A 13,498-nucleotide genomic window follows, 5' to 3' on the forward strand; every position below is an offset into this window, starting at 1 on the left:
TGAACTAACCCTCTAATATACTGGCAGTGTGTGATTCTCAGTGTGCAAGCTACAGTGTGGGAAGTCGTGGCCTAATGGTTAGAGAGTCGGACTCGTAACCCAAAGGTTGAGGGTTCGAGTCTCGTACCACCAGGAATTGTAGGTGGGGTGTACAGCGCTCTCTCCCACCTTCAATACCACGACTGAGGTACCCTTGAGCAAGGCACCGAACCCCCAACTGCTCCCTGGGCACCGCAGCAAAAAATGGCTGCCCACTGCTCCAGGTGTGTGTTCACGGTGTGTGTGCACTTTGGATGGGTTAAATGCAGAGCACTAATTCTGAGTATGGGTCACTATACTTGGCCACATGTCATGTCACGTCACGTCAGTCGTATGTGTATGATTGCCAGTTTTTCCTCTGTGACTTTTACAAAGTTGGTAAGTGTATGATGCTTTTTAAAAGTCATGTAGTGTATTCAAGCCTTTAGCTTTATTCAGTGTAGTAAGAAACAATACATAACTTTGTGTAGTTGTAGATGCAATAAATACAGTACTTGCACACAATTTATGTAATTAACCAATGTATATGAAGGTCGCATTAAAAGTTTTGTAAACTTTTTACAATCATTCACTTATTTTTGTCCTTGTCTTGAACTCAGTCTTTGAATCTTGAATTATGAACAGTCATACATTTTTTTTTAATGATAACAATCTAAACGGAGTTGAAACAAACAAAAAGCATTTCACTATTTATTTGTGAATATTTGTATAATTTTTACACAATTTATCAAGTGCGTATCAACTTACAACGGTTGCATAGTTATGTAATAATACAAAGAAACAAACAAATAAATAACTTGTGCAAGACGACACAAGTCTCCATGAATGTTTTGACATTCAATATATGGCAAATTTAATGGCAAAAATCACTTGTGAATCAAATATTTTTAATGAGTTATCAAGCTGTCATAAAGTGAGTATTGATTGTTGCATTAAGGATACATCAAATATTAGCCGTGAAATTATCTTTAACAAAAAAAAAAAGAGTTAGCAATTCCCTTCCATAAATGTTCAAAATGTCATTTACACACAGAAAATAAAATATTTCATTTGAAATTTGGAAGAAATGACTGTCAGAAATGGAATAATAATAATAAAAAAGTTAAACTATGGTTCAAATGTTTGAGGTCAGTTTTTTTTAATTACCACAATCAAAAGTGACAGCAAAGACATTTCTAATGTTACAAAATATTTATATTTCCACAAAATTATTTAAATATTTAAAGAATTCCACAAAAATATGAAGCAGCACAAACGTTTTCAACATTGACAATATGAGAAATGTTTCTTGAGCAGCAAATCAGCATATTAGAATGATTTCTGAAGGATCATGTGACACTGAAGACTGGAGTAATGATACTGAAAATTCAGCTTTCATGACAGGAATAAATTACATTTCAAATGTATTACAATAGAAAACAGTTATTTTAAATTGTAATAATATCTCTCAATATTACTGGTTTAAGTGTTTTTTTTATTTTCATTAAATTAATGCAGCCTGAACATTTGAGACTTCTTTCCAAAAAAACTTACCGACTCCAAACTTTTGAATGTGTGTGTACATATATATATACATACACATATATATATATATATATGTGTGTGTGTATGTATGTATGTATGTATATATACAGTGGGTACGGAAAGTATTCAGACCCCCTTACATTTTTCACTCTTTGTTATATTGCAGCCATTTGCTAAAATCATTTAAGTTCATTTTTTTTCCTCATTAATGTACACACAGCACCCTATATTGACAGAAAAACACAGAATTGTTGACATTTTTGCAGATTTATTAAAAAAGAAAAACTGAAATAGGATTGTGGGTAAAAAATATTTTTGTTTTTTGACAAAAGTTAACTGAAATAAAATATAATATTAAAAAACTTTAACTTATTTTATTTCAGATAGTTTCCAAGGCAACATTTCTCATTTTCATGTAGTTTATTATAATTGTTTTAATGTGTATATAGATTTATTATGTTTTAGCTTATTTAGTTTTAGTTATTTCTTCAGTCTAAACTAAACAAAAATGAGAAATGTTGCCTTGGCAAGTTAGCAATTAGTTTCTTTATATTGCTTTTTTAATATTTATATTAAAGTTGAATTTATTTCAAATAATGACATTTTTTATGGTTTTAGTTTTAGTTAACTTTTGAAACAGGATGTTCTCTATACATTTTGTTGTTGACATCAGAGGTCACAGGTTCAACCAAACACTGGTGCACCAGAGGAGAGGTCTACAAGGAGGAACCGACCCGGGATCCGTACGGGTTCGGGGCTATATTTTAAATGGTCAGCCGGGTCCAGGTTGGGTCCCAATCTACTACTTCGGGTCCCGGGTCTGTTTAACATTGTGTGTAATACCCGAGTCGATCAGACTCGGAGAACACCCGGCCATTATGCACGGTGATAATGGATACCTTCATGAGTGATGTGAGTTATTATTGATTATTTTTTTAATAATATTATGAATGAACCATCTTGTTGTTATATCTAAAATTTTTGCTCACACTCGGCTCAGAGAGCACAGAGATGATAGCAAATAAGTAAAGCTAACGTCAGCAGCCATGGCACTGGATGAGCAATCGTTATTATAATCCAAATGGGCAAACAGTCTAAATTATTATGCAAGTTGACTCGAGATACAAAAAATGCAAAACTGCAAAGTCGCATTTGTCATCCATCACTGTGACAGCAAGTGGACTTTTGAAACTGGAATAATGAGTGGATTACGCATTTCAATTGGCAAGAGAGGAATAACACGGATGGAACTTTCTTGGCAAGGAGGATTGTGTGCATCACAGTCAGGTACAAGGGAGAAGGCTTCTTACATTAGGCAAGACAAAAAGTAAAATTTTCGCAATTTGTTTATCGACTTGTTAATAGCAATTTGCTGTGGAATATGTGCCGATCAGGTCCAGTCGGGTCTGTGTCTTCCCGGCCGGGTTCAGGTTCATCTTTCAAATAATTGACGGCCCGCGTCGGTTCCGGGTAGTAAATTTTTGACATTTCTCGGTTCTGCACGGGCCCGGGTCCAACTTTCAAAATAATAGACGGGTCCGGGTCGGATTTTTGGACCCATGTAGACCTCTACACCAGAGAACAGCTACTAAACAGCTGCTTCTGCTGTCTCCTACAATTCATCAACATCACTTTACTGCGATTAAGCTTTCTTGACATGATTTGCTCCCAATTACAGTGCATGTGAACGCTAATTACAGCGATAATGCAAACACAGGATAGTTTCATAAACGGTTAAGACGCATAAAAATTTTAAACGAATGAAATCAATGGCGTTTAAACAGGATGACTTTAGAGATGCAGTAACTCAGAGGGTTGCAGCATGCGGACACTTGTCTTCAACAATCAATTTAAAGACAATTACAATAAAAAAAAAATAGAATTGTGCAATAAAAACAGTTTAAAGCTGTTTTACTGCTACCATTTTTAAGCACATTTTTCATATGACCAAAAGTAACTGAAAAGACTATGTAAAACCAAGAAAAGAAAATTGTTCATTTTGTGCATTGAGAGCTAGTCTCTGTATTCTCTTTCCTGCATGCATGCAGCAAAATACAGAAAACCTCTACGACAGATTCAAAAAGGTAGGCGTGTACTACCAATCAAAACTTCCTATCACTTCATGCATCATCCTTCACAGGCCTGAATCTCCTTGATATCAGCTCTTTTCAGTACCAGATCCATTCCCTAATGCTGTCATTTTCATTCCGTCGCTCTTCCTGTAGTATTTCTCTATTCGACAGCAGACATGCTCAATAGCATATCAAAGCTATATCAGCAGCGCTGCAGTCCCCGGGGGGTGTGACCTTTCACACAATATAGACCTAAAAACCACACCGTGCATCCATCTTCTGAACGGCAGCTGTAGTTTAACTAGCAAGAAAGGAAAAACAAGATTCAATCGGAGATCACCCAGTGACAGTTTTACACTGGTGACTTCTACCAGACAGCTAGGCTTGTTTGTCGAGTGCGAAGCACTAATTGATCAACTCTTTAGCACAGTTGATCAATTAGTGTGATGCAGAGTGAGACAAACTACGCATGTTTGAGAACATTAAAGGCAGCCTGGGCGATCGTGAATCAGGGTACGGGGCTCTTTCGGCATCTGCAGCAGCGAGTGGCTGTGATATAAAGATGCATATCTGTGTGTGTGCGTTAACAGCAGTGACAGTGGCCTCTCGATGGCACCGGGCCAGTATTTAACAGGCAGTGCGCAGGGTTTATGAGGCGCTCCTAATGGCCGCCGTAAAACATACTGGGAAGTGTAAAAGTGTAAAATAGCTAAGGAGGAGCAGAGAGACTGCATCTTAATCACACCAGAGACCGAGGGAAAGGATGGATAAGGATTGAAACGCTTAGTATGTGTGAGGTACACACAGATAATGATGTTGGGTATTTTCCAGCTACCTCATAAAACACATTGCGCTGCTATGATAAACAACTCGCAATATCATAACCGAATCATTATTTTTAATGACCGAAACAAATTTTGTAATAATGCTACTATTTAAAGGGATTCAACCAACAACGAAAAAAAAACACATTATTTTCCACATACTGTACATTATTGTTTCTCCTCTATGCCCCGCCTTTCTGAAACGCGTTGATTTTTACAAAGCTCATCGGTCTGAAAAGCGAGGTGTGCTGTGATTGGCCAGCTATCCAGTGCGTTGTGATTGGCCGAATACCTCAAGCGTGTGACAGAAATTATACGCCCCTTACCATACTGGAGTGACGAAACAAAAACATGAAAACCCATTATAAACGAGGCATTTGTTGCATCCAGTGGCGACAAAATTATGGATTATAATGACTTCTACTGTCTTTTTACACGTTGCGTTGCATCGCGCCGCGTTAAACATAAAACCATGTCTGCATTTGTGATCGGAGAAATGACAAACAACAAGTGCTACTCTACACTGCCCAAAAAAACGTTTTTTGAAAAAAAGCGTTTGAATCGTCAGTGGCAAATCCTTTAAATATAAAAAAACATTGTATTGGCATTGTAGTCTACTCTACCAGGATCAGGAAACAGTCCTCCATAAAATGTGCTGCACACATCTGAACATTTGGATTAAACAGTTCTGAAAGAGTGTTGTAAATACAACTTAACCACTAATTTCTAGTCGTGTCCTCTTTTGGAAGGCCAAACAAAGTAGTTTCGCTTTCACAACGAAACATTGTCAAACACCGCGCGGCCTTGAGTGAGTGGAGGCCGGAGGCCTAGAGTGAGCAGCGGACTAGAGTATGTGGAGGCCGGCTTGAGTGAGCAGAGGCGGGCGGGCTTTAGAACGGCGCGGCCGGCGGATTCGACGAAGGAGCGTCCGGCGGGCTTGCGCCAACTACATGTGACGACCCTGGGCTGGACTCCGTCCACGGTGAAAGCCGATGTGGCGATCCACAGCGCGAAGTTGGTGTATTTCCTCAGCGACCAGCACGGATCAGCTCCAGGCATGACGAAGCAGATATTGTCCTCTTTTGGAAGGCCAAACAAAGTAGTTTCGCTTTCACAACGAAACACAGTGCCTTCACGACATGGAGGCGGTGGAAACAACAATACTACAGCGAGAATAAAAGTTACGCCGCCTTCTTTCTTTGCGTGAACATTTGGGTGGTGTTATGCAAATCTTCCCACATCGGGATGTAGACATGTGGGGGCATGTTAGAACGAGCCGTTTTAGGTAGGCATGGTTGACTCTTAACTTTTATAAAGAATATCTCTTTGGATTTGAGACTTTAGTCTTTGCAACTTTACAGATCTTCTTTATGCACCAAGAGCTTGTAACACTCCAAAGAGAAAGGAAAAATGTAAATTGCATCATATGGCCCCTTTAATAAGAACTAATCTGAGGTTAACAGAAAAATTGGATACTCACCGAGTAGGACATTAGTTAGTAGACTAAGCAGATTCAAATACGATCCTTCAGGAGGTATTCCAAATTCTGACAAACATTCCAAAAGGAATTCTGAACACATTAATTTAGGATGGATTTGGGGAACTTGGGGGCAGATTGAAAAAGAGAAAAAGCGAGCACGCATGTGTTTATGGGAGAGAGAGCGAGAGAGAGATCAAGTACAATCAAGCAACAGAGGTTTTCATCAAACCACTAGTTTAACGAATGGCACACTGGGGACATATTCAGACAAACAGATCTCAATCGAATGGAGTAAGATGGGCACACACAGATGGATCAAGCCCATTAAAATCGAGGGGGCATGAGGATTTGGAATTGCTTATTTAAAAAAAATAATAATAATAATATTGTTGTAGCACAGTTTGTATTTAGTAATGTGTATTTATGGCTCCTGCGCTGCTTATCAAATGGATTAAATAACCACACGAGGGGTTCTGACATGTTGTGTCGTCTCTGTCTGTATATTTGAGGTCAGTGTTCAGTATTAAATTAATTACACACCCCTAATTAAAATGTCTTCCAGTCAGGTAATGATCTGCAAAGCTCTGCGGCTACTTATTATAGACTCATAGGCATAGACATGACCTGACCACAAACAGTTGTCGAATGATGCAGGTCTTCTTGATGAGTGTATGCATGTGTATGTGTGATAAGATTGACACAAATTGACAGACTGTGACAGTGTGCATGAGCAGCTCTCTAATGCGTGAAGGATGTAAATCTCAAGCGGTCCCAAAACACAGACCTGGGGAATACCACTTTAAAAATGCATATACAATAGGGCTGAAAGATTAATCAAAATCAAACCGAAATCGCAATTTGGCTTGATGCAATAACTGAATCACAAAGGCTGCATTTTTTAATTAAATAAATATATGCACAGCGTCAATAGTAAATACTGCTCATCTCTGTAAATTGTGAGTTTGAGTCGCTTATAACGTGCATCTGAAAGAGCAGCATGTGCACCAGCTTTCAAAAGGTAAAAGGCTATTTTCTTATTTGTACAAATTTCTTTTAAAGGTTTACTGGCTTGATATACAGTGGTGTGAAAAAGTGTTGGCCCCCTTCCTGATTTCTTATTTTTTTGCATGTTTGTCACACTTTAATGTTTCAGATCATCAAACAAATTTAAATATTACACAAAGATAATGCAAGTAAATACAAAATGCATTTTTTAAATAATGATTTCATTTATTAAGGGGAAAAAAACTGTCCAAACCTACGTGGCCCTACGTGAAAAATTAATTGCCCCCTCCTGTTAAATCATGAAAGAACTGCAATTAACCACATTATTTTAGAAAGCTGAGTTAAATTTCACTAGCCACACGCAGGTCTGATTACTGCCAGACCTGTTGAATCAATAAATCACTTAAAAAGAACCTGTCTGAAAAAATGAAGCATGCTTAAAGAGCAACACATTATGCCGCGATCTAAAGAAATTCAAGAACAGAATGCTCGAAAACCCTCCATTGTGGCTGAATTAAAACAATTCTGCAAAGAAGAGTGGGCCAAAATTCCTCCACAGCGATGAGAAAGACTCATTGCCAGTTATCGCAAACACTTGATTGCAGTTGTTGCTGCAAAGCGTGGCACAACCAGTTATTAGATTTATTTTTACTTTTTTCACGTAGGGCCAGACAGGTTTGGACAGCTTTTTTCCCTTAATAAAATAAATAATCATTTAAAAACTGCATTTTGTATTTACTTGCATTATCTTTGTGTAATATAAATATTTGTTTGATGATCTGAATCTTTTAAGTGTGACAAATATGAAAAAAAAATTAAAAACAGGAAGGGGGCCAACACTTTTTCACACCACTGTAGTTAATTTTGCACAGACAAACATCATGTTATCATATATAAAGTTTAACGTTTGTGTGAATATCTAAAAGTGTGTATTTTAACATTTATTGTGATACCTCCTTCACTGGAGTAAGTGCCCAATGTTTGCTTGTCTTTTTAAACTAAAGGACGAGTTGAAATCATTTTCTGTGATGTTAAAAATTACACAAGATTTGCTCTTCACAGAGCTCAACTACAAAACACAGAACCTTCCTATAAGCCAAAAACACAATACGCAGAATTCTGCATACATTTTCAGACTGCCATTCGTTGCATAAGAGCACTATGTGCATTTTTTCCCCCTGAAAGTCCATTTCTTTGGCATAGTGCAGGGTCATGTTGACACACAGCCAGAGTGTTATGAAAAAAATTTTGTGTGTGTGTGTGTGTGTGTGTGTGTGTGTATCTGTGGGCTCTGCCACTTTGGCCACAATTTGATAGGAAGTCGAGTGAAACTAGGAAGGTCACCTCGTTATGTGCACAATAAATCAATATACAGATACAGACGCAGAAGACACAGAGAGCAACTGGAGTGAGTGAAGTGGGAAGCGCGCGAGTGTATATGCGTGTATACGCTTACGTGTGCATATCCAAGGTCACCCCGGCTGCGGCAGCAAAGCTGGGTTAGCATTAGAGCTCACGCTAGCAGGGCGCTCATTACGTTGGGTTATTTATGAACATCCCGCAACTCTCAGACTTTAATAATTCAAACAGCACAGCCCTACACTCCCATGAGACCATGCTCCCACAAGCCAGAGGTGAGAGCCATTAATCAAACGCGGATCTCCTCCCCCCCTTTTCTCTCTTTCCTGCAAGCTCCCTTCACATTTTCTCAATCACATCTCGGCTGGTTTTAGATTGGAGCGGTTTGGACAGAAACACATGTAAGGGAGATTTCACAATTTAGACATCAACCTTATGCAAACACAACCATGATGCTTAACTAGCCACACAAACAGAAGATGAGGGGTTTTTACCATGGTGGCTGGAGGGTTGCTAGGCGCGGTGTGTCCGTGAAAGTGTGTGCGCGAGCGCGAAGTGTGGAGACGGGGGTCTTGGGACGCCCTCTCCTCATGCGCTCACCTCTCTGCCCCCCCGCTGCGCCCTACTGCACCAATCCTGCAAGACAGACAGAGAACAACATTAATTACATGTATCCTGTGCATTTTTATTATTAGCATCACACATTGTTAGTGCACAAGATGGATAAACAGCATTGAAATCAAGGGGACTAAACGTGTAGCATCACAAACCCTCACACAAGGAGGTATCGGTGACTTTGTTTGGAAATGAGCAATGCAGTATATGTATGTTATGCATATTTCATGATCTGGGTGCTGCCGCACAACTGAGATGCGGCCTGTTGTTCTGCTGCTTTATTTCCCAACACAGGGAAGTGTTTGCATGTATACTAGTTTTATAGAGCACTCATCCGGGTCTATTTATCAGGCTTATCTTGCAAAGCGCTTCCACTGCTCAAGATAAACATGGCTGTATGTGAAAGTCTTCTTAGTGCAAAACACACACACAGGAATCGTTTTGAGTGGTGGCAATAACCATAATTTGTGGATCAAACATTGAACTGTACATTTTTCCTCCACTTAATCCCTTTTTATCTGGCCAAATGTCTTCCCTGTATTAATGCAATTTCCCTGGAATATAATTTCATTCTCTGGATTACGGCTTTCGGAGCTGAACAGATGTACTCTTTAATAAAAAAAAAAAATATCCAGAAACTGTGAGGGGAGAGAGCTGATCTCAGTCGAATTTCAATGGTAAAGTGCTGTAGTGTTTTGGATAGATGCTATGTTGCTCTTAGGGCATTCGGTAGTTGCTAAGGTGTTCAGAGAGTTGATCAATGTTATGATATGCACCATGGTTTTTGCAATTTCTGAGGTGTTTTAAATGGTGTTGAAAAGGCCAGTACGATTTTTTATTTTGTTTTGTTTTACAAAATAATACTTTATTCAGCAGAAATGCGTTAAACTGTTCAAAAGTGACAGTAAAAATAAAAAATATTGCAATTAAATGCTGTTTCAGACTTTCTATTCTTCAGAACAAAAAATTTAAAATCACGGTTCCACAAATATATTAAGCAGCACAACTTCCACACTGATAATAATAAATCAGCATATAGAATGATTTCTAAAGGATATCCAGAAACTGTGAGGGGAGAGAGCTGATCTCAGTCGAATTTCAATGGTAAAGTGCTGTAGTGTTTTGGATAGATGCTATGTTGCTCTTAGGGCATTCGGTAGTTGCTAAGGTGTTCAGAGAGTTGATCAATGTTATGATATGCACCATGGTTTTTGCAATTTCTGAGGTGTTTTAAATGGTGTTGAAAAGGCCAGTACGATTTTTTATTTTGTTTTGTTTTACAAAATAATACTTTATTCAGCAGAAATGCGTTAAACTGTTCAAAAGTGACAGTAAAAATAAAAAATATTGCAATTAAATGCTGTTTCAGACTTTCTATTCTTCAGAACAAAAAATGTAAAATCACGGTTCCACAAATATATTAAGCAGCACAACTTCCACACTGATAATAATAAATCAGCATATAGAATGATTTCTAAAGGATCATGTGACACTGAAGACTGGAGTAATGATGCTGAAAATTCTGCTTTTTGTCACAGAAATAAATTACATTTTACAATATATTCACATAGAAAACAGTTATTTTAAATTGTAATAATATTTCACAATATTATTGCTTTTACTGTATTTTTGATCAAATAAATGCAGCTTTGGTATAAGAGACTTCTTTAAAAAGCATTTTGGCAGGGTTGCTAGGGTGTTCAGATCATTTACTTTGCACATGGGCTGTTGGGAATTTTGTACCAGTAAGAGTTTATCAAAAGATGCATGCACAAAAAGTGTGGAAGTCTAGACGCATAAGCCACGAGACCACAAACGTATATCAAGTGTGCCGTTTGGGACGGGGCCACAGACCAAGATAATTTGCATACTGTGGTTATAGCATATCATATAAATCCTTCTCACCTAATGTACACATTACCCAATAATCCACAACCAAGATCATGTTGAATGGGAAGAAATAGTGTCGTTCAATAAGGTACTGCTTATCTCCAGAGTCCCTTTATGCATCAAACCTCTAGGTTTGACATCCTTTTAAGAGATGAACAAGTGTATCTCGTGAGAGACCCCACATCGCTGCCAACAGCGCAATTACGCTCAAATGCAGCCCTGCAGATCTTCTGTAATAATGTTCAGTGGAGTGTGTCCACACAGAGACATTCACAGTCTGCTCGCTGGTGGCCCTGCTGTCACTGCCTCGTTATCAGCATCACAATCACACCACATACCAAACGAGACCGTTCGGAGAGAACTGACAAACATTTCAACATGTAGACGACTATCGCTTCACTAGACTGCTCATTTTGTTTACGTTATATACTAATGAGTGTCTGGATAATAATTTCTTTATTAAAGTTTGAGTTTATTGAACAGGAACACTACTCCTTCACGGTACTTTTTAGAAGTTGCCAGATTTGTAGAATGGTGTGATGATAATTCCTTGATTCTAAATGAAACAAAGACTGCTGAAATGATCTTCGACCCTAGATCTGTGGGGGATCATAGTCCTGTAATAATACATGGGCATTTTACTGAAAAGTTTTCATTGTATAAATACTTGGGTGTTTATATGGACAATTGGTTATGTTGGTCTTCTCACATCAACAGTCTGTGTTCTAGATCGCAGGTCTAGAGGTTATATTTTTTGCGAAGGTTAAAAGTATTTGGGGTAAATCAGAAGATTTTATTTCCGTTTTATCAGTCTGTTTTTGTGAGTTTGATAAGATATGGTTTTACAGCATGGTGTGGAAACCTTACTGTCCAATCAAAATCAAAACTTGCTCGATTTGTACATACTGCTTTAAAAATTGTAGAGTGGGAAGCGAAATGACCTACTGTATACTGGAGATGTATGAGGTATCCGTTTTAAGACAAGCTAAGAATACTGTTGCTGATTACATATTTTACATGAGAATTTTAACATGTTACCCTCAGGGAGACGGATGAGGTTTCTGATGTGCAAATCAAATCGCTACAAAAATTATTTTGAGCCAACTGCAGTTAAGTTATTCAATAGAAAATTGCAAAAATGAGATGCCACATTAGTATACTGTAGCTTTTTAATATATTTTGGCTATGAGTAATTTATTGTATGTTACAGTATGTACTGTACTATGCGAGTCTAATGTTGTGTACTGGCCATGTCATGATTGTTCAAGATGAATTTCGCAGAAATGGGACAATAAAGCATTTTCTATTCTATTCTTCTAAACACTGTCTAGTTTACAACATCAATAATTACAATACAGGAGTAGATTTTTACATGAGGTTTACCTCAAACAAACAAACTCCCTTCATTATGTTCAGTGACATGGAAATAAATATTATATTGACTTTCCACTTTCTGATTATTCAATACCTCACTCATCTGGCACAATAACAATGTTCTTGAAATATCTTCATTTGGGGGCTTTTCTCAGTAAATACTGATAATGGGATTAATGAATCCCCGCGTTATGTAATTCAATTAAAAGTCATAATTCTCATAATTTTCCCCAAAAAACTCAAATAAAATGGAAATGACATTGTGTTCGAAAGACGAATAAGAAAATGGACAACATTTAAAAGATGTAGTTTTAAACACATGCCAAACACATTTTTAAACAAATGTTATAGATTAAAAAAAAGTCACAAAGTCTTTAAGCCATCAGTTAAAATATGTTTAACACTTTATGGTCTCACTATTAGCTCACTAACTTAACTAGTTGCTTATCAGCATGCATATCTATTACTATATACAGTACATAATATATACTGGCTGTTTATTAATAGTTATAAAGCACATATTAATGCCTTTTAGATGCTTAATCCTACACTACCTACAGTACACTTAACAACACTCTTAAAAATAAAGGTGCTTAAAAGGTTCTTCACAGCGATGCCATATAGAACCATTCAGTCTCTTTCTTACCTTTTTGTAATCTGAAGAACCTTCGTTCGCCACAAAGAACCTTTTGTGAAACAGAAAGGTTCTTCAGATGTTAAAAGGTTCTTTATGGAACCATTTAGACAGAAAGGTTCTTCTATGGCATCGTGAAGCACCTTCATTTTTAAGAGTGAACCACATTTAACCTCTATTTTTCAGCATGAATAAGTAGACACATCCTCCAGCTTGTGGGAAACAAGTGAAAAGAACGAGATAAGCATTTCTCAACACTGCCCCCTTGACCGACCTTCACTTTCACCTTCTTTCTGCCTGATGTCAATCCTTTAATTATTTTCTGGTTCCCTCTAGCAGTTTAGATAATAGAGGTATTAGAAGAGGTGGCTTTAACTGGATTCTGTTGTCAGGACAGTCTGGCCTTCCTGAAGACAGCCTGCGGCGACATTGCTGTAAACAATTACAGTACCACTTTGCTGCAGAATAATAGGGAAAACCAAAAGAAATTCAAACCCTCCAAATCACTGCCAGGCTTTAAAAGGAAAATAGCGAGCCATACTGTACCTCATTTGCCAAAGTTTTTAATAAAGTACTTACAATTGTATATTTGCTAGCATTAAAAGTTTGGAGAATAAACAAACAATGCCGAGACGTTAATTCAATGAATGTGTTTTAATCTGAAAGATTAAACAACTTTTTG

The 13,498-nt window shown here is 37.7% G+C and overlaps 1 protein-coding gene across 1 annotated transcript in view; it reads right to left on the reverse strand.

The window, feature by feature from the left end:
* LOC107595569 (spermatid perinuclear RNA-binding protein-like) overlaps positions 1 to 13,498 on the reverse strand; it is a 69,895-nt gene that overhangs the window by 29,806 nt on the left and 26,591 nt on the right. The window contains exon 2 of the mRNA XM_016286003.1: positions 8,798 to 8,939. Coding sequence (XP_016141489.1) covers positions 8,798 to 8,800 — 3 coding nt within the window. The 5' untranslated portion in view covers positions 8,801 to 8,939. The remainder of the gene's footprint in view (positions 1 to 8,797; positions 8,940 to 13,498) is intronic.

This window comes from Sinocyclocheilus grahami, unplaced genomic scaffold, assembly GCF_001515645.1.
Source record: "Sinocyclocheilus grahami isolate Dianchi unplaced genomic scaffold, SAMN03320097.WGS_v1.1 scaffold204.1, whole genome shotgun sequence".
Lineage (NCBI taxonomy): Eukaryota > Metazoa > Chordata > Actinopteri > Cypriniformes > Cyprinidae > Sinocyclocheilus > Sinocyclocheilus grahami.